The sequence below is a fragment of the Poecilia latipinna genome, unplaced genomic scaffold, assembly GCF_001443285.1.
Source record: "Poecilia latipinna isolate Pla-1442-1.1 unplaced genomic scaffold, P_latipinna-1.0 Scaffold215, whole genome shotgun sequence".
Classification (NCBI taxonomy): domain Eukaryota; kingdom Metazoa; phylum Chordata; class Actinopteri; order Cyprinodontiformes; family Poeciliidae; genus Poecilia; species Poecilia latipinna.
The window spans coordinates 28240-54818 of NW_015112831.1; the positions used below are offsets into that span (position 1 = coordinate 28240).

Consider the following 26579-nt stretch of genomic DNA (forward strand, 5'->3'; position numbering starts at 1 on the left):
AGGATTTTACGTGACAAAAAGTATAATTTGATCTCAGAATTATTAACAGATGTTCAGTGAAGGCTTCGGAGGTTCATTAGGTAACATTAATTAAAAAGCGTCATGAAGACAAAGGAAAAGGGCAAAGAAAGTCAGGAATTAGGTTACACCATGACACTTTTTTTCTCCACAAGAAGGGAGAGAGAAACGCCTGTAGGCTGTGAAAAACCTGAAATTAGAGCAGAGATTTACCTTGAAGCAGGACGACGAGCCTGAAACTACAGCCATGTGTTGTAACGGCTCAGTCAAAGCCCAGACCTAAATATGGACTTTTTGAAAACCGAAACTTGCCGCTTCCATAAAATCTGACTAAAACATGTTAAAGTGGTTGGTTGAAAGGTGACAAAATGGGAAACAATGAGCGCTTTTCCAAGGTGCAGTACAGCAAACAAGGCCAGGTGTGTGTCTTTAAAACCAGAAACATTTGTCCCAGTAACACCAATTAGAGATTAATTTAAATTGAATACACTTTTAACACACACTCCCTAATTCTACATCTCATTTCCAAAACGATGACTGCATCCAGTTCCAGTGCAGACTTCATGCTCTGCATGCACAGAGCTACTTTGTGCGCTGGTAGAACTGCACCACGGCCTTCTCCTGTTCGTGGGTCTCGATGGAGCCGGGCCGGATCCTGCGGATCTCTGCGATGGCGTCGGCCCCGGACATCTTCCGGCTCTTCACCAGGTAGCAGGCCAGCATGGTGCCCGTCCTGCCGTGGCCGTGCATGCAGTGGACGGCCACGCCCTGGAGACAAACGTCACGACGTCGTCAAACCACCGGCAGAGTTCACACCCTGCTTTAGCTCCTGTGATTAGGCAGGTGTTTGCTGTTGTTTTTTCCCAACTGCTGAAGCCGGGTCTGGTTTCTACCTTTACAGTCAATATTATATATATATGTTGCATTGTGTGTTGTTTCCCCCCGCTATTTTATTTTATGTTACAACTGTAAGTTTTGATGTGTTTACTCCTTGAGGCACCTTTAAATTGGCCGTATGGTTTGTATCTTAAAGTCTCACAATGCTACATCCTAAAGGACTACAATGAAAAAATGTACTTTCACTGCATTAAATCCTTTCAATAACTTCAGACCTATCCAGAGTTTTCATGTTTTTAAAATCTTTCCTATTTTTTTTATGCCTGCTTTGTTACAAATCCTAACTTTTTTTTTTTAAGTGGAATAACTCAAAAATATACAATATTTTCCAAGAATAAACTGCAAAGTGGAATATTTTTAATGTGAATGCTCTGGCCTTGACCAGCTTGAAATTTAATAATTGCACAGATTTCTAAGCATTATTTTTTCGGAGCAATTAAAGTTAAAAGCACAAGCTGACACTCTTCATCTCAGGGAACTAAAACGGTGGATGACGCATTAAAGTGTAACAAAGCCAATTTTGGTCATTTTCACTTCATTAAAGCTTTTCAAAAGGACAAAAAAATGTTATAAAAATAATTTTTTTTAAATCTGGGACACATTTCATAAAATTACCATTTAATGTGAAGATATTAAAACCCAGTTATGTGCCACTTTGGCCCTCAAGGTGCTTTGAGTGTTTAAATTAAATTTGAGCTAATTTGCCAGAAGTAAGTTGCGTATTTTTCAATCTCTTTTATCTTTAAACTCTGTATGTAAATGCTCTAGTTTGTTAAATGTTTTTTTGGTTTAAATTGAGACTTCAGTAATGTTTATCACTGTCATTTTTAGCATGTAAATGGAGGAAGAAAAAGCATTACTGGCAAATGTACACCACACTTCTAAGATTTTTTTAATCAGTAAAGAAATGTGAATTTCCTAAAATTATGCAGTGGTTTTATCATAATCCCACTAAAAGACATTGACATTTGAGGTTGTAGCACAAAAAACTTCAAAAAGCACAAACACTGATTGGTTGGCTTTTAGACTGTTGATTACAAGAAATGACATGTTTTCAATGGCAACTTTGCTTGAGTTCTTATTTTAACCTGACTTTCAGCAAGAATGCGTTGCTGTTGAGGTAAGACTGGAAAAATAATTTCTCAAGTCAAACTAAACCCCAAATACTGGATATCCTGACCAAGTCTCAGTTAACTCCACTCTTGCAGAGTCGTGTTATGAGCGCCTACCTCTCCTTTGGAGTTGGCTCCTTCCACGATGGAGAGAAATTGATCAATCTGACTGGGAGAAGGAGGAGTGAAGTCGACTATCTTGATGTGGTGAAGCTGCAGCTCTGGGCAGGTGTCGTGGTTCGGTGGTTTCCTCTCGCACAGACAAACCAGGTGTCTGACTCCGTTGTCCAGCAGATAGCGGTATTCACTCGGCATCCTGGGCATGGCCAACCCGGCCAGCTTCCCGGGTTCAACCCAGGAGAAGTTGTGTGGAGAGAAAGAGGCCATGACTGTCTGAGGAGAGAAAAATGTGCTTTTATTTCCCTCTGGTGAAACTCAGTGATCTGTTATGAAAGAAAACACAAGGAAGGAACTGATATTTACTGGATGAGCATTACTTCATACATTTAATCCAGTAAATGAACATGTCCTACTCATTTAACATGACAAGTGTGTGTCAGCGCATTTTATTGGGGAAGCAATAAAACACTGCAATATCCTAGTCCTTTCAATTTCTTACATGACAAAATGTGGTAAAGCCTTTTTAAGACACCATTTATAGTTCTTATAAACTGTATTTAATATAAATAAAGGTGTTAGTTGAAACGTAAACAGGTGAGATCCAAACATTCCTATAATTTGCAGAACTGTGCAGTTTGTAGAAAGAAAATCACAGACAGGTTCAGACATTTCATCCTTCCCGTGTTGTCCGTTTTTAATGTTTGGTTTTTTTCTGAGGATGTGTTCAATCATTTTTCATACAACAGTCAAATATCAGTGAGAGAAGCTCATATCTTGTGCTATTAACACGGCTATCTAGGAACAAGATTAATTTGACTGCAAGACATACAGAACATGAAATGAGACATGCTCACCTAGCTCCACCAAAACATTGGAGAACTAAATAGTAGCATGTAGCTTAGCATTAGCAACGCAACAGTGCTAAGTGCACAACTTAGCTTTATAGGCGTAAACAGACTGCTGTTCTTATCAATGTAAAAAGTACATTCAGGTGTCGATCGTACTGGGCGAATACCGCACGTCACGTGAAACACAACAAAATTACTTACAGGTTATGTGAGATCAAGGCGGATTGCTATGCGCCGAGCTCCTGCTAGCTGAGCTAACTGCTGGTACACTGAGCAACACGCTCCTAAATAATAAAGTTTAAAAACGTAAAGGGGTTGTCTAACGCAACGTTGTCTGTCTGCAACAGACAACATAACACCTTTACGTTGACTGTTGCAGTTATAGGTGGGGCAGCAGCAACACTCCTTTCATCATTGTGACAAACACTTAGCATTATAAAGTAGGAAGAGAAGTAACCATACGGGTTTTTCGGAAATTTGCGGCACTGTCAGTTATAAAGTGATTCCTTTTCTTTTTTTTTTAATTACCGTTATGTCTTTTTATGTCAATGTACGTATCTAGTATCTATACATATATATACTGTACATTTACAGTAAATTTACACATGTGTTTGTCATGTTCATAAATCTTTACGGCTGGGTGATTTGCAGGAGTCAGGATGGCCGAGCGGTCTAAGGCGCTGCGTTCAGGTCGCAGTCTCCTCTGGAGGCGTGGGTTCGAATCCCACTTCTGACACTAACTTTTGGTTCAGTTGTATTCTTACAATATTAAAATAGTCCTTCAAGGAACACATCCTTGAATGTTTTAATGGTCTTCTTGCTTTAATACACCTAATTAGATTTAAGCAAAAACTTGCTGAGCAGCCATCAAGTGAAATTAGTTCTGGTGAAGCAGAAAAATATCTAAAAACAATGCTATAGAGTAATTCTGTACAGCAAAGAAAGTGAACAAGTTTTTTGTATTTCATGTTTGTTTCTGCCAGTCTTTACCAACATCAGCCAAAGGTACTTTATATCACTTAAAAGAAGATCATGGGAAGTTTTATTTTGCTCTGAAAAATTATTTTATAGCAAGGAAACCCTTATTTTCTAAAAAGCACTTGCAGAAGCCTCTTGTGGTATCACATATGGCATGAGGAAATTAATCTTGAGCATGTCATTTGTATACTTATTACCCCCCTTTTTTTCCTATGCTCTAATCTAATTTTGTTGATCACCATGCATGCATCTGCACTGCATATTGCCATCACTCCAGTCAACACAAGAGGGGAGAAGAGAAGAAACAAAATCCAGTCACTTGGTAATTAGAAAGGCAGATATTCTAGAAAGTAATATAACTATATATAGTTGGAGTGATGTATATTTTATAATATACATTATAAAAATTTCTGGAATGGACGCCTGATTTATGAGAAGGAAGAGTTTTTATCTACTTGCATGTGGCCAGACGGATAGGAGTCTGCTAATCAAGTTGCATAACACAATTTACTGTAACCCAATTACAGATTATTGTCCATAATCCATGAGGAGTGCAAGTTTTGGGACTGGCAGACAAGAAGCGCTCAAAATACAAGGAATCACTGGAAAAAAACAAACAAAAAAACTAAAACTAAACATGTTGGGTAAATCAATGCAGCGTGTCTCATTGCACTAGCATAATATCACATTTCCAACCTTTAATTTACAAAAGTACAATTTATATTTGATGTTTAAAAATAAATAAATAAATAAAAAAAAATAAAAGACATCCACATGCCAACCAATTTGGGAGGGATGCTAGAAAAAAACTAATGCTAAAAATTTAGAGACATTTGTACGACTATTTTTATACACATAATGAGAATATTTATTAGATTTCTAAATTCAAAATATGTATTTAGTTTGTCACATTACAAATATTACTTGGAAAATCTGATTTGTCTCTTATTTTGGTTCTCTCTTGTATTTTAACCCGTAGACTGAAGCCAACTTGCTCAAATAAGAGGAAAGAAAGAAGACCGTCTGTCCCTTTTTTTGTTATAATTAATAATACAAACACATCGAACTCACAGCACAGCACAGTTTATCTGCTAGTCACTTTGTACAAACAGTAGAAAGAGGGATTGTGTCCGAAGGAGACAAACTGCATCGTATTTGTCCAATTCACAGAAAACTGACTTTCAGAAAGGTGTACAGAGAGAAACGTCCCACGATTAAAAAAAGCTTTCACTAACCTGTTTGGTTTATAAAACGAAAAGAAAGAGCAAAAGATAAAGGCTTCATCAGTCACCTACATACAGTTATAGAAAGATATCGGTGAAATTGGTAAAAACACAAACAACTTTAAAAAAAAAAAGAAACAAGCAAAATAACACATTCCAATAATAATCGCGTGGCGTCAAGAGTTTTGGCTGCTTGTCCCCGTGGTGCTCCACCCAAAGAGCGACAAAACACAGCCATGACTTTATCTGTTTTTGAAATTTATACACATTAGAGCCTAAAAACCCGGCCGGTTGATTGGTTGTCCGTCACATCGCTGGGTGATTATCACCCCCATCATCTTCCCTTTTCAGTCATCTAAAAGTACAAATCCCTCCTACATGCCGCTTATCCTCCAAAAACAAACAAACAAACAAACAAACAAACAAACAAAACAAAAAAAACCATAACACCCCCTTCATTGGTTACATGTTTACTCTGCTGATTGGATCTCTTTAAATGCCAAGCGTTTAAGAGGGCAAAGAGAATGCGATGCCCTCCTACTAGACGATTTCTACGGGTTCTGAACGTCTGTGTTCAAAGTCCCGCCGGCAGCAGGCAGCTGAGGGGCCATGCTGGGTTTACAAGATGGCGCAGAAGAACTTCTTCTCCCTGAACGGGTTCTCTGACGCCGGCACCGGTGACAGCAGGGGGTCCTCTTTGGCATGAGCTTCGCAGTAAGACATTAAGTCTGCCGCTGCTTTGGACACCTGGAATTAGACACACACACACACACACCAAATTAAGTTTAACCAGTGAGCTTTGCACTAGAGTTCAGAGCCGTGTTTAGTCTTGGTTTAGAACAAGTCAACTTATTGGTACATAAGCCTGGGTTTTAAAATTCATCGTTTATAAGATGATTTTGATTTTGTTTTTGTTTTTTTAAACTAATTTTATATTGCCGTAATGTCATTACGTTAATGATAAGTGGAAACTACTGTTTTTTTTTTGTTTTTTTTATGTGTGGGCGAAAAATCTGACATATGTGCATAGAGTCATACCCAATAAATTACAATGTGTGTTCTGATGAGGATCATTTACCAGATCGTAAAGTACATTTTGAAAATTTACAATATTTCAGGCGGTATTAAACTCTTTTCAAACAAGACTGTATCTCTGAGATAAAAATATATTTTTTTATTGATGACGAAAATGTAATGTTTTCGTTATCTGTAACCGGAAAACCATCATAATTAACAGAAAAAAGGCTTTCAATCATCTGTCTGTGTATATGTATATATATATTGTTACACTTAGTGATAAGGTTGCTGAAATAAATGGACTTTACAAAAATATTCTAATTTATTGAATATTTATTGAATAGATGTTAGGGAGCGTTGTTATATTAACTCCCACTCACAACAAATAATATCCGTCAGAAAAAGGTTGCTTATTTCAGTCACAACCTTTGAAATGCCATAGCACTAAAACATTATATGTGAGACTTGAGAACTTTTTTTTTTTTTTTTTTGACTAAGCAGGTCCACAGTTTCTGAAAACACATATTACACAGCAGAAAAAGTAGTCCATATCGAGTACAAAAACATCACACGCACACAATTCAACACATGCAAATAGTTCACCTTTATCCTGTCAATGTTGGCCTCCATCTTCAGCTGCTCCACCAGCTTCCTGGCCTGCGCAATGCTGGCCGTGTTGTTACTCGCCATGGGCGCTCCCGCTCAGTTCCTGTCTGCTCAGCCTGCGTGGAGGAGACAGCGGCTGAAACATTTTACTGTGAGCAGCACCGTACCGGTACGCAAAGACGCAGCGCTAGGAGCAGATAGCCTGTTTCTTATCACATGCCAGTAAAGACACACTTGCACATACAGACGCAGGCGTGTATTATTTATGGTGCCTGTTGCTAGGCAGCCCCTGACAGTGAGGAGGACGTGGGAGGAAAAAAAAAAGAGGATGGTGACATTTTGTCCAGCATTGTGTTCAAAGTAGTTAGATAGATGAGAAGTACAAGTGGTTTCATAAAAAAAACACTACCAAGATTATAAACAATTCTTAAAACAGTAGAATACTGAGTTACAGTGATCTGATGGATGTTTGTGGAAAAGATCTTTTCCTGACCATATTTTTTATATTTTATATTATTTTTTATTTTAGAATTATTCAAATAGTGACTAATCTGTGTTTCTGTAAATTATCATGTATTTTTGATTTTGGTTGGACACCATGGACTTCAGTCAACTACACTATTTGCTGCTGCCCTCTGTTTAGAAAAAAAATTAAATCTGTCTGTTGTTGATACCTATCAAAATGCTGTAATACACATTCTCCGCCAGCAGGTGGCAATAATGTCAACATTACCGGCATCAAAATTAAACAGAAGAAGATTCCCAGAGCGGTTAAAGCAACGTTCTTCAGCTTACATTTAAGGTTTATTGGAAACAGACCCACTTTGAAAAGTGTTTGTTACAAAAAATAGATATTTGCTTGTGGCCGGGAGGTGTTAAACATAGCTGAAAGTCTCAGTGTTTGTAAAATACCTGGGCAAATGTGGGGCTGCTCCTTAATAATGCATATATAGAGTAGTTTTTTATAGGTGACGATAGAGGTGTAATTAAAATCTCATGACGTAAAATCTTGTAGTATTAAAAAACCCACAGTAATTCACAGGTAGTTAGCATCTGACTTTGTTTGGTGACTATCGGCTATTGTCCAAGATACAAAGTGTATCTTTCGTATCGACATAGATACGTCATCGTATTTATATTTGAGACGCATATTTTGAAGTAAGAGAGGAAGTTGTTCTTGAACGAAGGACAAGACCAAAACATTACAACGTGTCAAGCCCTGGCAATGTGAATGCTGCTAACACTTTGCCACTGTTTGCTAACTGGCAAACTGTTAGCACTGATGATACTGAAGTTAGCATCTACTTCTTTTTGTAAAAACATCCTGTTTTTTTGTAATCTGAATGTGTTGGACCCCAACAATCTACTGGAAAATGTTCCATAGAGTGGACACTGTTAAATTTAAAACTATGCCTTTTGCCATTGTCAGTGACCACATTGATTTCTGTTACCTTACATAGTTTGTTCAGAACTGCTTTCCATAAAGTGTTGTCTACAAAGTGTACGGTGCTAATACAGTGCCCACGTTCGATTTTACAGATCAGGGTCTCAAAAACAGCATCCTCCTCCTTGGTGATGTTAGATCAATCATCCCTGCGTCACTCTCCGTCATCAGTGTGTGTGTGTGCACTGTGGTGTGACTCAGTGTGAGGTCAATGCTGATCTCAGTGGGGAGCAATCTATGAATATTAATGTTCCATGGTAGCAAATCTGCTCATCTGGCCGAGGGAGTTACTGTATTAATTAAAAACCTAGCGTCGGGTCACATCGTGTGGACAACCACCAGTTACCAACAACAAGACAATAAAAAGTTCTCTTTTTAAAAAACACAACATTTTTCCGTCAGTTCAGTTTCACTAATCGCACGTCACACTGATTTTTAGACGTTCTGGACTTTTCTCCTATAGCATAGAATTACACAGTACTTAGCCTCCTCCACTTGTTGCTGGATACCTGACTGAAAGAAGGCTTTTCCCCAATAAACATTATGCCTGTTTGGGAGAAAATGTACTTGGAAATAACATGAAGTTGAACATGGTGTTGCAATGAAAAGAGTGACAGCCGTTACTTTTACTCCGTTATAGACTCTGCTGTTTTAAAAGCTGACTACCAGAGCAATAGTCGATCTAACAATTAAAGAGTTGACTTTGTGTAATTCAATAAAATGTGGAATTACAAAAATGTTTTCTCCCCCACGCCTATTAGCACACACTGATGTAAAGTTAATGATCAAATTGACCACATTGTGGTCTAAACTTTACTGAATACACCACCATTACTAAAGTTTTTCAAAGTAGTTTTCTGTGCATAAAGCTCAGACTTAATCCCACCGTTGAAGCCTGGGCCGTATTTTGTTTAGTTCTGGTTTGTTCAAAGCGTTTCCAGCTGGAACATCTCTGAAAGTCGTCAGTGCAAACCCAGCAGCGGCTCGAAGAGGATTCCTGCAAAGAACCCGCAGCAGACCGAATATCGTGTAACCTAAACAGTCGCTGCAGCCGAACCGTCCTGGTTGTTGTTAGTCTGACCAGGACAGCTCCATGTACGGGCGTACTCTGTCAAACAGGAAGTGGAAAGATTTACTGGGGTTGTTTAAAATGGGGAGCAAACTTACTACAAGAGCACAAAGATCAGAAATCAGACCTTGAGTTTCACACAGCAAGGTCGTGATACTATTTTATCACTCGGGGGACGTCGAAACGGGCCACCGCATCTTCAGACTATTGATAGGAATTCATGTCACACTTTAAGGTTTCTGGGATGCCTGTCGAGAAGTAGGTCTTCCATTTTTACGCAAAACACTGTCACAATAGCCCATTTTATGAAGATCTGCTCACTCTTTCTTTTTTGTTTTTTTTTAGCTGAAGTAGATGGTCATAAACTAATAAACTAACAGCCAGGTACTCTGGGTAAAGCTATAACACGTCCTTAATGTAGAGCATCTCTGATTTTTTTCTTTGAGAGAATCTAAAGGTCCCACTTTTAATATCAGGATATCAAAATGTGTTTTTATTGCTGAAATTACAAAAAAGATTTTTAATCAGCCCACATTCTTGTAGCTCTATGGTTTCTTTACAATAGCACAACAACTGTGAGTTTTAGCACTAAATCTACAAAAAATCTACATTTGTGGGCGGGTGAGCTCCATCCAAGCGGACAAATAAATCGTCTGAATTCATTTGAGTGTAAATGCATGACGTTTGAAATATAAAAAGCCAATAAATTAAGATTAAATGTAGTACATAGTACAGCTATACCCAATTCACAACAATAAACTGTGTTTGAATGATCTGTCCCTTCAATTTAAAGCTCACAGTCGGTTATTTACTTGTAGTTGTGGAACTACAGTAAAAAAAAAAAAAAAAAGCAGTTGTTTTCTCACACGTTTTAGGACACCACAAGTAGCATCAACCACATCGGTCAAAATAGAAGATAATGGGCTGACGGCTAAGCTAACTTAGCATGCTAACATCAACTTTTAACATTCCCACACGGTAATTTCCTTAATCTCTACACCGTGAAACACCTGAAGCAGCCTTTCTATTTTACCGTTGGACCTGCAGAATTTCAGAGATTGTGAGGAAACTGTAAACTAAAACTGCATTTTAGACTTGTGTTGTTACATCTAATCACTAACCATTTCAAAGACACTCACTAAACTACAACGTAAACAGCCAGTCACGTTTCACCTGCTTCTGTTTCCTAACAAGACATCATGAATACATAACCTGAACTTATGAGACGCATCAGTCAGTGAAGATCAGAACTGATCAGATCTGATTAGTGGTCAAATACTGAAAAACCTGATTTTATATGCAGTAAAACTGAAACCTCCCACGCTTTTCAGTCTATAAATACATTAATTAAAACAGCTGTTCTTTGATTAACTTTTCTGAGTTTGGTAAAAACCAGATAAAGTTTAGGGACAAGAGTTTGATCTCTTGCCTTATATGACTTGATGAATAAAGGCAGAGGACTATTTTAACTATTTTCTTTGTCATTGAACCTGCAGCACATCTTTTAATCTTTGACGAGTTATTTCGAAATCAGTCGAGATCAGCCGTTGCTACGATGTGGCTGTAAGAAGCGGTTTGTGAGGTTTGCAGGGGGTTTGAACAGTTTATTAATGCTACATGCTTTGCTTGTGTTGCTTCACTTGCATCTTTTCACTGTGTTCCTTCAGTTCAAGCAACGAGCTACGTTTCTATTGCAAATGTTCAATGTCAATATTCTGCTAAAGTTGAAAAACAAAAAATCAAAGTTTTGCAATTGTGGTGTCTCCATTTAATAAGAAACACGATTAAAATCCCACGTGAATAAGTTTGTTTATGCCAAAAGTCATTAAAAGTCATGCCAGGCCGTCGCCCGCCCACCACTTCCTGTCGTCTTCTTCGTCTTTTCCATATGTGATAACGTCCAGCTGCTGATCATGTGACTCGTGCGATGTGAAAAAAAGTGCTTCCATTGCAGTTTTGCCAAAAATACACAGTTTTATGCAGCTGAAAAACCAACTTATTCTAGCGCTAAAGTTTCCATTAAGCAAATTTATTAATTTCAATTTGCACAACCATATGGAGTCAATGGAAACACAGTGACAGTCTCTACTTTGTGTTGTTCCTCAAGAAAACAGGCAGGAATATTAAATTGTGTAAGACACGGTCTGGCGCCAAGTGTTAGGTATTCGTCTTGAGATTGACACTCACAGCTCACAGAAATAGTTTGGTTTTTCTGTTGTTATTGTACGAACTCGCTCACTACAATACCTACCTCGACAATTTAGGAACAAAAGACAGCGGTGCTAAGCTGAGAGTCGCCCTGCTGCTTAACGTCAGTGGACGTCCTCCCTCACACTTTCATATCGGCAGAGAGAAACGGTGAGGTTAAGCAGATCCTCAGTCTGGAACGGCCGACGTCCCAAAGGCAACAAGAAGGGGCTAAACTACATGAAGTATGACTTGTAGTTTGGAAAGTGTTTCAGCTTTCAGCATTAATGTGGAAAGTGATTTCCCCCTCCTCTCTTCCTTCCTCTCCATCTGCTGCAGTGAAAATGTTTCATGTTTTCTCACCAAACTGATTTCTGCAGGAATTTGGTTGGGTCACACAGTCTGACCTCCTCGCAGATCAGTCATGCTTCAAGACCAAAACAATCAGCTTTCTGCCGAGTTTTATTGCTTTGTCTTACCTTGTCTGCTTGCTCCTCCTTGCGCTGCCTGCCCTGATGTCTGCCACCCGCTCGATCAGAGGCTTGTGTCTGCCACGTTCTCCGTCTGCGGGGAGGAACATGGAAACAGAGGAAAAGAGAGGCTGAATCAGAGCGCTGCACAAATTCATTCCTGCATTCCAGATACATTCCTCTAAACCTTTTTTTTTTACGTCACATATAAAGAGATAATCACAACAACAACAAAAATTGATTCTCTCTTTTAGAGAGAATAAAGAACCATTTTTCTGCATGTAACAGAGAAATTCAGCTTTAAGTAACAATAAAATGTAGGTTTCGGAGCTGTGTTTTAAAGAATCAGTGCAGAATAATCCAGCTGAAATCTTAGCATATTTAAGACTATCCAGAAACAGACCTTTAATTTAACTCTGGATGCACAATCAGCTCCAAGAATATTTTATGGCATTCACAAAGTGTGAAATCCGTAGCAATTCTCTAAATATGCAAAAAAGCAACAGAAGACTTGTTCTTGGTGCAAGTGACAGTCTTATGGCGCCCCCTAGTTCATGTCGCCCCCAGTAGAAAGTCAGAAGAGAGAGAAGAAGTAAAGCATGTGACCAATTTTATTTTTTAAAATGTATTTTCCAGGGACATGATGCCATTTTACAGTACAATCACATAACTATGTTACCTTCAGTTGTATTTCAAAAACTGACTTTGAATCATAGCCGTATCTGATTCTCCTTGAAATTAGCCACTGTCTCTTTAAGAAGCTCCAACACTCTCTGACACTTCCTCCTTCTGCATGTCATGACAACAATACTCCTCCATGATGCCGTTTATAACCATTCTTAGGAGCGTCGGGCTGAGAAGTAGCTTGTGTGATGAGCTCAGCAGACCTGCGGTTCCACCAGGTGTTTGCTCATCCCTGCTGCCGCTAGTCTGCAGCAAAGCTTTCGGTAAAAATGGCGGCGCTTTGTGAGAGCAAGTTTTTAGCCGCCTCTGAATGGTTGCCACAGGAGATTCAAGGATTTCTCACACAAACATGAATGAATCAAGGCAACACTCCAGGTATGTTAGAATGTTACCACATTACAACATGATGTAGAGCTCAAAAAAGTTGGTTTTACATAATACCCATCCTTTAAAGTGGAAATATTTGAAATCTGAAGATGATTATAGGAATAAAGACAAAGGCACCAAGTGCATATTTAGACCAAGCGTTTTGTAAGGCTACATGGATTTCTTTTTGCTTCCTGTTCACACTAAATAAGTGCAAAGCAAAGTGGAGAACAAGAAAAGAAGCTGATGTCTGTTTTGGTAACTTAAGCAAACCGGGAGTCAACTTTCAGTAAGAGAACGACGACATTTCCCAAAATGTCAAGCTGTCCTTTTAGGTTTCTCTTCTCTCAGCGCCGACACCCACTTCCTCTTGTTCAGCTTCTCCCCTCCATCTTCTCTCCTTACAGATTCATTCGTAAACCATGTGTGACTCTGCCTCTGATAAATGGACCAATTATCCGGCATCGGTAGCTCCACCAAGGAAGGGAATCCCACCCGTTATAAATCAGGGCAGGATGCAACATTACAGCGTCATTACAGAGAGGGATCCATTAACAAAACCCAAGCCAAAAATATTCACGCAATGTTAGAGCTGCTCAGGGAAAAACAAAGAAATGAAAAAATTAGAGAGATTAGAGGAGCACTTTTGGTTGAGACAATATTCTGAATGACTACTTTGAGGTATAAATGTGATTTCATTGGTCACAGACTGGGGATATATAACCCAACGTTTGCTTTGGGTCTTTGTCAGTTTAAGTTGATATCTGCCCAATTTGAAAGATTTCCTAAGAAAACATGAAAATCATGTCATCTAGAAGAAACAGAGTGAAGGGAGCACCTTCCGCCTTTGACCTCTGAACCTTTCCCTTTGACCTCTGAACCTTTCCCTTTGACCTCTGAACCTTAAGGATACATGGAAACTGTTAAACTGGTTTCTATTGGTCCGATTTGGGGTGATAAAGTGGCAATAACCCAGGGTGGCAATTTTTGGGGGATTCAAAAGATTTGTCTTTTTTTTTTTTTTAAAGAATGAGTGTTTTGCAATATTGTATCTTGTATAAACTCTCAAGTCGATATCAGCTGAGTTCTATTAATATGGTGGTCTTTTTTATAAATTCAAGCAATGTTGAAGTATTTGAAAATGATGAAGATGTTTTTTTAGTGAATTGGGCACCAAAATTGGCTCCAGCCCAGAGGCCTAAATCCTTGTGAACCCGGCCCTGCTCAGCACACACTAAGAAAACATTCTTAGATGCACAAGCCTACAAGTCAAGAAACAAGCAGCGTTGCTCAAAAAATAACACAAACCTTTAAGTAGCTCAAGACGGGAACTTGTTTGTCATTGCCCAATATGTTTTTTTTCCCTTCTAAATACATTTGTTCAAATACATATTGCAGCATAAGGTGCTTTAATCGTTCCTAAAAACTCTGCCAGTCACTCTGAGGTCTGCGCAAACACACTTATCCCCATTATTACTGACTTTGACCTTTTCTCCTGGGATATGAATTCACATGACAAACAGTCACAAGATCATAACTGGTTGTATTTGTTCAGGTCTTGTGCAAACGTACAAACGTAGAGAACATGGCACTCATCACAGCATAATTACGTTTGCTCTGTCTCGTCTGTACTTTGGTGTGGCAACCAGGTGAAAACGTTGGAATATTCAAGCAGATGTGCGTCGATGTTTCCTGGTAGAACAACGCTCTAATCGCTTTTGCTTTAGTTTTTTTGCATTACAAAACTGTTAAAAAATAATATTCCTAGATACAAAAATAAGCAAACTAAAATGTGGTTCACCTTTTTAGCTGGTGTGTGTTTAAAAAGGAAGGCTATTCTCTAAGCTGAGTGGGTTGAGAGCTCAGCCAAAGACTCTTCAAGTAGACTGGGAGAACTGGAAGCAGTCGTCGTTCCTTGGAAATAAACGTAATAAGTTGATCCACTGACACGGAAGCTAATATAGTTGTTCTTATTTTTAAATGGTCTTTCCAAATCGTTGTAGTCTTCACATTGTGCAAAAAGAAAACAAAAGAAAGAGGTGTTGCTGACTGACGATATACTGTTTTAGATCAGTTCACTGCTGCATAAGCAAAAAAAACAAAAAAAAAAAAAACGAGAACATTAAAAAAAACGGACGAGATGGCAAATTATTCCTTGAAAGAAAGAAGAAGTTGTTGAGCTCAGTTTCTGAATGAACAGTTTCGCATCATCGCAATTATCAAGATCACGGGATGAGAAGCGAAGACAACGGGGACGTGTAAGCAGGTTTCTTGAGTTAATTTTCTTCGACTTGGCGGTTTTCGTTCCCTCCTTCAGCGCCGGCGAAGCGTCTCGAGCCGAGCTGCGCGGAGAGGAAAATCCATTTCCCTCCCGTGTTCCAGCCTTCTGCTTCCCATCCCTCCCCCTGGGGCTGACAGGTGTTTATTGAAGGAGCAGAACCCGTCCGTCCCTCCCACCCGCGCCCCAGTATTCTCTGCCCCGCTGCTAAGACCACTGAATCAATGTGACCCCCTCCGTCATCCTTCCCTTGCCATTTGGAGAGCTTTTTTGAACCTCCTCCCCTGGGATCTCAGGGGGTCTGTGTTCATCTCGAGGCCCTCTGCTGATGTGATTATAGCTCAGGGTGTTGCTGACTTAAAGGGTGATTAAGCACGGCTGGAAATATCCTGGCGGAGATATAATTCCTGACCTGTGGAGAGAGTGACGATCTTTCGCGGTCTGCTATGCACGCCACCTCCCTCTCTTTATTTATACCTCCCTCTTCTCTGTCTTTACGCTGTGCGAATGGTACGGCAGCCAGGCAGGGGTGTTCTGTCCTCCGCCGTGCCCGGGGTGTGAAATCGGAGCGTGGTAATTAAAAATGTGTCTCTCGCTAAGCCATCTGGACCCTGGAGAACAAGTGATTAACCTGCAAAAAGGCCTGCAGGGATGGCAAAGAGGAAGGAAGCAACTGCTCTGCAGAGTTATCTTTAGGCTCCTTGTGAATACTACGTTTGCTATACCTGGAAATCTTTCACGCTTTTTTCATCTGTCTATGGCAGATTTTATTCAGAAACAATCACTTCCTGCTTTCAGACCAGCAACCAGCAGAAAAGTGGTTCTACTTTGCTTCCTACTGAAATACGGTGTTGTATCTAAGCTGCAATGCTGGGGCTGGTTTTAACACAGCTGTATCTGTCCGAATGAGGATAACTAATTTGTTATAGTTGGATATGTTAACGTAAATTCACCTGAAACCAAAATCCAGACATCCACGTCAAATACATCTCTTAGTTTTTTGCCCCTTAAACTTTTTCCACATTTTGTCGCCTAACAACAACAGCTCATACTAGAGATTTCTTCTAACCTGAAAGTAGGCGTGACTGCTGAAAATTCCTAGAAATACTACATAGCTAACGGAGAAATTACTTAGCAATAAAATTACTGAAACTCATGCTGCAGTATGCAGACACTCTGTCTGTGCAGATGAATCACGAGTCAGATATTTTAAAAGCTTGGTTCCAGCGGCACAGCAGTTCAACCTATTTTCTATTAATTTAGCCAATAATTCGTTATTATGTGAGCACCTGGAGGCCCTTGTAGACAATGTATAGAGGACTTAACATCAGTCACGCCACAGTCAAGTCTCAAAAAAAAAAAGAAAAAAAGAAAAAATAGGAGTGTGGAGCAGAAGCCTGTTAATTTTACACCTTTTATCCCAGACTTGATATATAAAACAGTTATATAACAAATAACACTTTATGACATCAGTTAACGGTTCACATAATGAGTTTGTGACCCACATCTAAACATGATGTAGGTCTAAATTTGTGGTGAGACATGATAAAATTATTTAATTAATTTAATTTTGATCAAGTACATTTCTATCAAATGGTTGTACTTCCTGGTTTTCCAAATAAACCTCGGAAAACCTTCTAAGGTTTCCCAGCTAACGTTAGCTACAAGATCTGTGGTTTCTGAAAACTGTAAACTTGTGCATTACCGCCATCTAGTGGTCTGGAGTTTGTACAACGTGTCCTTATGTTTTAAAGTATTCGTGTATATTGAGGAAAGTATTTGAATATATTTTGTGGTTTTTTTTGTTTTCATGTATTTGCATGTAAATGTTGATTAATACGTATCATCCCAATTTTAAAAATACACTCGAACTTGATGCTTGAGAAAGAAATGCTACAGATGGTTTTACAAAATAATAAATTAAATTAAATGCACCACATTTTTAAAGTGTCATTTATTCTGTCATTTAAGTAATGAAATTTTACATGTTAAAATCCCAGGCCAAATATAGGAAAAACATAACATATATGGAAAGGCATAAAATAAATGTAACAAGATTTTTAAACAGGAAAGAAACGGGAGTAAAACAAACTAAAACTCAAGATTTTTTATGAATGAAAGTTATAATGAAAAAAATAACAAATACCAGCAACACTGCCTGAATATGCGGCAGCACTCACAGGCAGCGTCGTCACAGGACTCGCAGTAACGTGATGACCAAGTGACCGTACCGTCCTCCGTCATAACAAAACCACGACACCCTGCAAGGTCACTCTGAAACCAGAGGCAGCAAGTTGCTCACCGACTCTTCTAAAGTCAGATTTACTGAGCTGTGTGAGGATGTAACCAACGAGATGCTCCAAAGTGGCTTTACCACCGACTGCAGTCAGAAGAAGTGACTTCGACCTGACCTCCAGTGTTGTCAGGAAAATCAAGACAATATTGACTACAGAATGTAATACAGCACGGCCACCTGCCCTTGAATATGAGAAAGGGACACCTGTCCCCCGTGCGCACAGAGACAGAGCGGTGGGACAGCGAGAGCCAAGCTGTTAGGTTGGTAGACGCTGCAGAGGTCATGCTGCGAGTGACACCGAGTCTCCTTCGCTTTCAGAGCTTTGGGACTTGAGCAGCAGGCAACAGCATCACGTTTTAAAAAGTTAGACCTTCTGTAATCGTCATATCTGCTTTAAAAACTCTTGAAAATGAAATCCTTCATAGGGTGTTTTCACACCTGGTAGTCCGGTAGACTCGGTTCGATTAGGGACCAAAATCGCAGCACCTGTTACAATTTCGGATGGTGTGGCTTGTTTGTGAAGCGAACCACACCCTTTGAAAAACCTGTTCCCGGGAACCACAGAAAAAAAAATGAGACACAAAAACTTCTGAAGAAGACACGAGCGCCACTTCCTCCTTCACAAAATGTAAACAAACATGGAGAGGTGTCAAATTTTAGCACCTGTAGAATTTTTCTTTTGTAAAAGATTACAAGCCATTTCTAGACTCTCACGTTCGTTTTGGTTATATTTACCCAGAATGCCTTGCTCTGTAGTCCACTTCCTGTTTTTGGAGCATTCTCCAATCCTGCTAGGATTCTCATAAGCATTCAAACCGGGGCAGAGTTCACTACAACCAAACTGAAACCTAGGTTTGTAGGCAGACCAGAGTTCGCTTTTTTTTTTCTCAGAGCTCCACAAACGAACCGGACTTTCTAGGCAAATGAACTAGAGTTCGATTAAAGCGGACCAAACAGGGCGGATGTGAACGCACCCTAAAAAGAAGAAGCGCTTTTACAATAGTTAATGTCCACACAACTTCCCTGTTAGCTAGCAACATGAAACTGATAAACTTAGACAATGATATATTCATTAGCTGTAGATTGGAAAATTGTTGTTATCAATCAATCAAAGCAAACAAATTTTATTTGTATAGCACCTTTCAGCAACAAAGCATTTCAAAGTGCTTTACATCATAAAACCACAAGATTAAAAGATAATAGAACACACAGTCAACAATATCACATTTTGCCGTGATTACACATCAGATTATTGATTTATGTCTCATGATTACATTTCAAAAGCAACTCTAAACATCTGGGTTTTTAGTCCAGATTTAAAGGAACTCAGTGTTTCGAGTTCGAGTCTAATTCTAGGGCCACAATTAGTGTAAGAAACATGAAAACCATGGATCCATGCTGCTGTATTCCACCGGTTAAGGCTAATACTGATGATGTAATGGTGTAGGGGATATTTAGTCTCTTAAGATTCATGTAAACATCACCGCTTATCCGAGTATTCTTGCTGACCATGTCCATCTTTTATGGCCACATCGTACCCGACTTCTCAAACCTGAAATCCTCTCAACCAAGTTTCTTGAAGATGATGATGAGCCCTCTCGTACGCCAACGGCCTCCAAAGTGATCAGAGAGAACATCTCTGAGAACCCATCGCCGTGCACGTCAGCCTTTTTTAAGAGCACTTCCTTGCTTCCTTCTCTTGTTTTCTCTGCCTCTCGGTCAGACCAACTCTCCCTCGCTCCTTCGATTCGCCTGGACATCTGTGCCACCCTCAGCACGTCATGCCTATCCTGCCATCTTGCAGGCTGCAGAGCATGACCGTGCATGTGAATAACACATGTGCTTGTGTGCTTGTGAGTGTTTTAGGTTAATCTAGGTCCTGCAGGCAGGTGGGTGGGGAGAGGGGGCCAGGAAACGGTGCCTCCGCTGGGAGTCAGGCAGGCAGCAGGGTGGAAACTCGTTGCTCCAGGGAGTGCAAATGTGTTCTGTTATGTTTATTAAATCAAACATGTGCAGCCTGCTGTGGTGCTTCTTTGTTCCATCCAAGCAAGTGACAAAGGAATGTTTTTCATTTCTTTCTTTCTCTGAAATATTGACTGCAGATGACACAGAAAAACACAAAAACAAAGAGGGAGCCAAATATCGCTGCTCATTTTTCTCCCCTCTTCAAACGCTAACCGGCAGTTTGTTGCGCTCACCGAAGCGACGTTTAGCTTCGACTTCCTTCTGTGTGACACAGATTAGGTTTCAATCAGCCTTGTTTTTGGTTCGCTACGCTCTCTCTGCTTCAGTTGTCGAGAAGAATGCAAACAGGATGTCTCTGCATTTGGTTTGAGACGCTGGCGTTATTACAAACATCAGGGGTCGGCTCGGTTCTGCAGAGGGAGGCGATCGGACCGTTTCAGGCTCCGACTAACCGATGTGGATAAGCTTCAGAACTTTTTCAGTCCGTGCTGAAAGGGAATCGCTTTGACTTTTTCATTCGTTATAACTCCAAAGCTCGGGGTTAACGTGTGGTCTGAGTGTTAATCGACTTTGGACTAATATTTAGATTATCATGAAACTTTTATTTAAAGATTAGATTAGATCGGTGTTAGATCAGAATCAGGGCAACAGCAGACTTACAGGACTCTGCAAAAGCGCACATGTGAGGTTTTCTGCACTTTGTCACATCACAACCACAAACCTTAAGGCAAACTGTTTCCATCAAGCGTTGAATGATTGCTGCGTGGGGAGAAAACGATTGCTTTCGAACATTTCGGAAAATTAAAATCGAAGAAAGTGTGGCGTTTTGTTTTTCTTTGCAGCAAAATGAATGGCACGATGCAAATGGCTGCCCACGGTTCTGCTGCAAAGTCAGCGACTTAAACTTTCTACCAAATGGAAGCGGATTGCATCTGAATTTGAATTAATGCAAAATATATACATAATGCATATTCTTATTTTTTTGTAAAAAAAACAAACAAAACAAAAATCAAAACAAAGAATTTTGAGACATTCTTTGTGAATCATAACGGTATAAATAAACCAAATGAATTGAATTGAAATTTTTCCCCCATTTTTTTTTTTTTTCTTTTTCGGAAAATAGTTCAGACATCTTCAGAGTGAACTGCCATTTTCAAGGCTTGCAACTGAATCTCACCTGGATTTAGGTCAGGACTTTGTTTGGGCCCTTTCAAATGCGTGATTATGCTTTGATCTAAATCACTGAGTTGTAGCTTTTCAGGTTTTCTTCCAGGATAAAACCATGTTCAGCTCCATCCAGCTTCCAACTTCAAGCTCTAAACAGCCTCTGTGTGTCGCTGCCTGCAGAAAGTCCTATCCCTTTAAATAATGCCGCCACTGTTGAGTTTTGTTGCATATTTGGATTGAGGTGCAAATGTAAAAACCGGAATCTGATGCTGAAGATGAAGATGACGCACAAAAACAAGAAACGGGGACAAAAGAGACGAGACGGGGCCTGAGGAGAGCAGCTGAAAGGGAGCAAAGAACAGCGAGAACTGACAAGGAGCGAAGAAAACAGGCTGACATAACAGCTGGGGAGGAGATTAGTGACATGAATCAGGTGAGAACAAATCAACAGAGTGCTGTGAAGCAAGATGAGGACCTAAATGAAGGAAGGAACTTATTTCCTGAAGATTTAATGCATTTAAAATGACGCAGGGACTCGAGACGTGATCCGAAGTTAGACTTTAGTTTCAGAACTTGAGGCCTGGAAACTGTAACCCTAAAACTGCAGATACAGATCAGACGGTCTAAGTTGAAAGTTGGTGAGATGAGTCTTTCTCTCTCAGTTTAGACTCAAAAGATAATTGTTGTCTCAGAGGCCATAACCAATTAATCGCATGATAAATTAAAACAAGCTTTTTCTCTTTTCTCTCTTTCTACCAAAAACTGGATGACAAAAGTCTTGAGTCGATACCAACTTCGTTTACAGAGACTTCATAATTCTTTTTACTTGTCGCTTCTGTTGTTTTGTTTATCCGTTTTGGATATTTGAAACGTCTTACAGTTCCAGAGTTTAATCTTCACTCTAATTTAAAGCTTACTGATTGTTGGAAACGTGTTTTTGCATTATTTTTGCCGTTATTATATCACTTGAAAACGGTCTAGAAACAATGTTATCGTTTATAGCGATAACTTCTGGGACAATTTACCGTCCAGCAAACTTTGTCACTGTGCCGGGCCTGGGCTCATGTCATGAATGAGTGGAAGTGTAAAAATCCAGGATAACTGGGTCTTAACTTGGATTCAGCTATTAGATTTTAAATCTTTGTCTTTCTTTCTGAACCCTTTCATCGTCTCAGGGTAAAGTCAACTACTCTTTAGAAAAAATCCGCTGTGAGTACAAAGAGCACTGAGTACAAATGCTGAAGTGGCCCGAGCCGCAGCATCCTGTTCGACCCCCCCCACCGTCCCTTTGAGGACCTCGACTTCTGCTGTGGTTTCCACAGCAACATTCGCACACATGGTCGTCAGGGCTTGTTTCCTTAAACTGGTGGCTTTTTGCCTCTCTTTTGTTCTGTTATTTTAAAGTTGACATCTACTCAGACAGTCAAGAGGTCAATTACTTCCTTCATCCCTTCCCTTCTACGCTCCATCTGTGACATTTGACCCCTCTCACAGAGCTGATCATCACTTCCTGGGCTTGTTTACCGCCGGTCGCTCGGCGAGACGCCTCCTCCGGTCTGAGGTCGAGGCTGCCGTTTGTCTTCTAGGTGCCCGCCTGGATGTGAGCGCTTGCGTAATTCCTGACTCACAGCTTGCATTTGCCGTGGGCCCCGTGTGAGCAACACCACTGGGCTGACTTAACGTGAGCAGAGCTCAACGAAGCCTTCGTGACGAAACAGGATGGAGGCAGAGGCTGGGGGGGCGGAGGGGATGAAGACGCACGTCTGTGTTTTGTTGTCTTGGATTTCTCGAGAGCTCACAGTCGTGCGGTCTCTGCTGAGCGACATTGGAAAACACCAACCAACCAACCAACCAACCAACCAACCAACCAAACTCCTACTCCTCCTTGTCTGGACATCCGCCTGGAGCTGGTGTGTGGTCGACCCGATTCTTCTCACCAGAAAACCTTCCACCACGCCTGAACCCAACACACTGCCATTTCTACCTCCTTTCTGCTGCGCCTGCATCCCCAGAAACAGATGTTCCTCTGGCTTCGCTTTCTAAGGGCTACCCAATCGTGAGGAGAGAGAAAGAATGAGAGAAAGAAAGGAAGAAAAAGGAGTCCATTCTTTCTCCCCTCCCCAGCTGATGTATGGAGAGAGAAGAGATGAAGCCAGGGCTCAAAGCGGGGAGAATGTGACTGATTTCAGAGGGAGGAGGGGATTCCATGATGCAGACCAGCCAGTGGCATCAATCTCAAAACGACAGCATGGACACGAGGAAGCCCTCCTCCTCCAGAACACACCCTGTTTTGGTTCAAATTTACCCACTTAAAAATAAAAAATAAAAATAAAAAAAAGAGAGAGAGAGAGGGAGAGAAACATAGAAAAATATTTTTTAAAATCCTACCTTTCTTTAGGGTTTTTTTCTCTTCTTCTTCTTAGCGAAGCCCCCACGCATCCAGCGCTGTGGAGTAGTATCCACACACTCAGTTAGCGAGCGAGGCGAGCAGAGTACATCCACACACACTTCTCCTCCGTTCTCTCTCTCTCTCTCTCTCTCTCTCTCTCTCTCTCTGTTTCTGCTCCAGCTGAGATCCCCGCTGCCTCCCTCCTCTCCGCTTGCCGAGTCTCCACCCTCCGGCCACAACCCGCTCCGGCTGCAAGACGCTGTACGCCGCCGCTCTTCCTCCTCTTCCTCCTCTCTCTCTCTCTCTCTCTCTCTTTCTCTTTCTCTCTCTTTGTTTCTTTTCTGCCTAATAGGAAACGCTCGCGCTGTCTCTCAGAGGTCCACCGGAAGAGCTCACGCGGCCTGTATAAACAGTTACTGTAAACAACAGATTCATACCGGCGTGGCCGCTTTTCCATTTTTTTTAGTTGTTTGTTGATTTAAATAACATAATAAAAAGAAAAAAGAAAAAAATTATAACCCTCAACAACAACAACATCCTGTGTGGCGTGCATTCCTGTGCCCCTGCCAAAGCGGAAGCTTTTAATCTGTTTAATCTACTTGCATGTCACAGTGAAGCCACAATAGTTCAGAATAATAATAATAAAAAAAAAGAGAGAGAGAGAGAAGTTGAGACAGAAAGCAGCTGTACATCGGGATGCTCTGCTTGCCACATTGATTTTAAATCATCTTGATCGAGTGTGTAGATCTTTGCTGTATTGTTTCAAAAATAATTTTGTTTCGTCTTAAAACGTCACTTCAAAAATTACATCTTGCTCTAGTTTCTAGTGCAAATATTTTAGCACACTTGAAAGTAACTTTCAAGTTTCAGCAAGAAATAGGAGCTTGTTTCAGGTAAAAAGTTCCTTCATTTTCCATCAGCAGATTATTTCACTTACACCAAGACATTTTTCCCATGTTGGAAGTGAAATAACGTGCCAGTGGAACTGATACTTTTTCATCAAGCCTGTCTTATTTCAAGTGTAACTAAAACATTTGCACTAGAAACTAGACCAAAGCCACTGTTGCATAAAACAAGACAAAGTTGCGCAAAATTGTAAAGCAGAACAAAACTTTTTTTAAAATAACACTCTGAAAAGTGTGGTGTGCACTTGTGTGCACACGACTTCGTCTCCGCCAACGAACGTTGCTCATTCTGAGTCAGATTGGATGGACATTCTTGAGTCCTGATGCTTCATTTAATCTAGCTTTGGCCTTTGACTAGACCATGCTAGTATGTGTTTTGATCTACAGCATATGTTTCTGTCTCAAGTCTTTTACAAGTTTTCTTCCTGCGTTTAGCTCCATCTATCTCCCCATGAACTCTAGCAATGTCCCTGCTGAAGGAAAGAAAACCCCCACAGCATGACGCTGCCACCACCATATATGCTCCTGGTGGTGGGTTTTATGCACATCTACATTTCTCTTCTTACAGTAATGTCTGTTCACAAATTCTCCCATCTGAATCATGACTCTCAAGACGTTGCACACTTGACTTTGACTGTGAGGTTCCCCTATGCTTTGCGTGAACGTCTGTTAAAACTGAGCAAAGCGTCAGATCTTTGTCCAAAAATCACTAATGCAAAGATCAAACGCGGTGAAACTCAAGCACTCCGAGTACTTTAACATTTTTGTTTTAAGACGCTCTGCAGATCTGTCCAGCAGGAAGCCACTGGACCCCTTCAGGGACTGAGTCTGTGAATCATCAGCGTCCATCTCATCCCGTCCCTCGTGTCCGCCGCTGTCACATCCTCACGTTCCTTCTCCCAGCAGGCAGCTCATCCACTGGTCCGCAGTGTTTTGGGCGATACAGAGGAAAATCTAGAACATCTTTAAGTTTCCTACCACTCTGTGCTTCTTCTCTTGTCCGTTAGCTCAGGTGTGTCAAACTCATTTTCATTTTGGGCCACATTAAGATCACAAATGTGGCAGAATGTCTTGATAAAACTGTTAAAGTATCAATAAGTAGCTACCGCTACACTCCATGAGTACTTCCTAACGTTAAATATTACAAATTGTTTCATATTGATGTAATTTGGGGCTATACAGATAACAATTTGATTTAACTGATAAAATATTACTTCAGCACGCAGCTGTTATATTTATGTGTCAGTCTTGATTCTCAATCCATGGAGCCATTTTGGCTCTCAGTCCAGCTAAATCAGACATGACTGGAACCATAAATACTATGTGACATCTTGTAAAAGCGAGAACTTCTAATTGTAATTTTTAGATAAATATAGGACGTTCGTCACTTTTAAAGACTCACTACTTCATTTCTATCCTGAGATTTTAAAATAAGGAAAGAAAACTTTTGCAAAAAGACCTTGGGAACATTTTCTTCTGTGTATAAAAAAGAAACGCCAGTTTCAAAAGGCCAGGATTTAAATAGATCCGATAACAATGAAAGTGTTTTGATGCGTGTGGCAATGACGTAAGACAGAATGTAGAGACGCAGCAGCAGAGAGAGGACTTGAAAGTTTAATAAGAAATGATGAAAAAAAGAAATCACAGGGGCAACAGGGAGCCAGAGCAGAACAAAACCAGGAATCTAGGAACAAAAATTTAGCAGGGAAAAACAGGGAGGTAACAGGGGGACCCAGCAAGGAGTGACTGAGGATGAGTTGCACATGTACTGGAGACCTGGATTACTAGATGGTTGACTGGAAACGGGTTGCAGGTGTGAGCAAAGAGAGAGAGAGAGAGAGGGAAAGTGGCACAGGAAATGAATTCAACACTAAAGAATGAGCATGATAAAACTAGAGCACCAGACACAAGAAATAAACTACAATCACTAAGAAGTAGTAAGCTAAAGTAAAACAGAAACAACTCTGATCTAATCAAAGAAACACAGAATAATAATAATAAAACCAGAATCAACAAATCAAGCCCCAAAACAACCCAAAGATCCTGACAGAAAGAATCAGCATTTCCCTACAGCTCCGTCATAAAAACACCAAATCAGTGAGTGACATCGTTGTGAATGTGAGACAACGCGTCCCCGCTTGTCACTCGTGAGCCGGCGCGCGCTGGAGCATCTTGCAGCTGTGCCGTTCGTGGGCGTCGCGTCGCCCGCAGCAGGTACGCCCAGCGTGACCTCGTTCGTCTGGGCGTCACGTTCTGCCCGAGTCACATCTTCCTCAGCTCCATTCATGCGCGCGTTATCCACCGGGAGGCGTCCAGCAGCAGCTCGTCTGGAGAGAGGAGGGCGGCGAATTGACCGAGCGTCGGTTCCTCTGGTGACCACGAGGCCTCGGGTCGACCACGTCACAGAGATCCTCGTGTAAACTGGAGCGGGTGATGTTCTGGGTCTTTAATCTAGATTACAGAGCTGGAGCTTTTCTACATCGTGTCGCCACAGACACCGGTGAATTTCATGTGGTGAAACGACAAAAAAATGACGCACA

At 40.6% G+C, this 26579-nt stretch overlaps 2 protein-coding genes and 1 non-coding gene across 3 annotated transcripts; 1 reads left to right on the forward strand and 2 right to left on the reverse strand.

Annotated features, from left to right (window-relative positions):
* dusp23b (dual specificity phosphatase 23b) lies at window positions 1-5231 on the reverse strand. Its single transcript, XM_015031687.1, has 3 exons — window positions 3197-5231; window positions 2145-2420; window positions 1-786 (listed from the first exon to the last, which is right to left on the reverse strand). The coding sequence occupies exons 2-3, from the start codon at window positions 2412-2414 to the stop codon at window positions 601-603; spliced, it is 456 nt and encodes a 151-aa protein (XP_014887173.1). The 5' UTR covers window positions 2415-2420; window positions 3197-5231; the 3' UTR covers window positions 1-600.
* Window positions 3649-3731, forward strand: trnal-cag (transfer RNA leucine (anticodon CAG)). Its single transcript has one exon. It is a non-coding gene; the product is annotated as a tRNA-Leu (tRNA).
* Window positions 5232-5362: 131 nt separating the features above from the next.
* On the reverse strand, window positions 5363-23388 carry gng2 (guanine nucleotide binding protein (G protein), gamma 2). Its single transcript, XM_015031688.1, has 4 exons — window positions 23134-23388; window positions 11999-12083; window positions 6817-6935; window positions 5363-5943 (listed from the first exon to the last, which is right to left on the reverse strand). The coding sequence occupies exons 3-4, from the start codon at window positions 6901-6903 to the stop codon at window positions 5815-5817; spliced, it is 216 nt and encodes a 71-aa protein (XP_014887174.1). The 5' UTR covers window positions 6904-6935; window positions 11999-12083; window positions 23134-23388; the 3' UTR covers window positions 5363-5814.
* Between the last annotated feature and the right edge of the window lie 3191 nt (window positions 23389-26579).

What these genes read in the sequence shown, in the direction of transcription:
- dusp23b (XM_015031687.1), bottom strand. Translation starts at nt 2,414, where the DNA reads ATGGCCTCTTTCTCTCCACACAACTTCTCCTGGGTTGAACCCGGGAAG. An exon ending in GAGCCAACTCCAAAGGAGAG is followed by an intron (nt 787 to 2,144) that starts GTAGGCGCTCAT and finishes GTTTGTCTCCAG; the next exon opens with GGCGTGGCCGTCCACTGCAT.
- gng2 (XM_015031688.1), bottom strand. Translation starts at nt 6,903, where the DNA reads ATGGCGAGTAACAACACGGCCAGCATTGCGCAGGCCAGGAAGCTGGTG. An exon ending in CCAACATTGACAGGATAAAG is followed by an intron (nt 5,944 to 6,816) that starts GTGAACTATTTG and finishes GTCTAATTCCAG; the next exon opens with GTGTCCAAAGCAGCGGCAGA.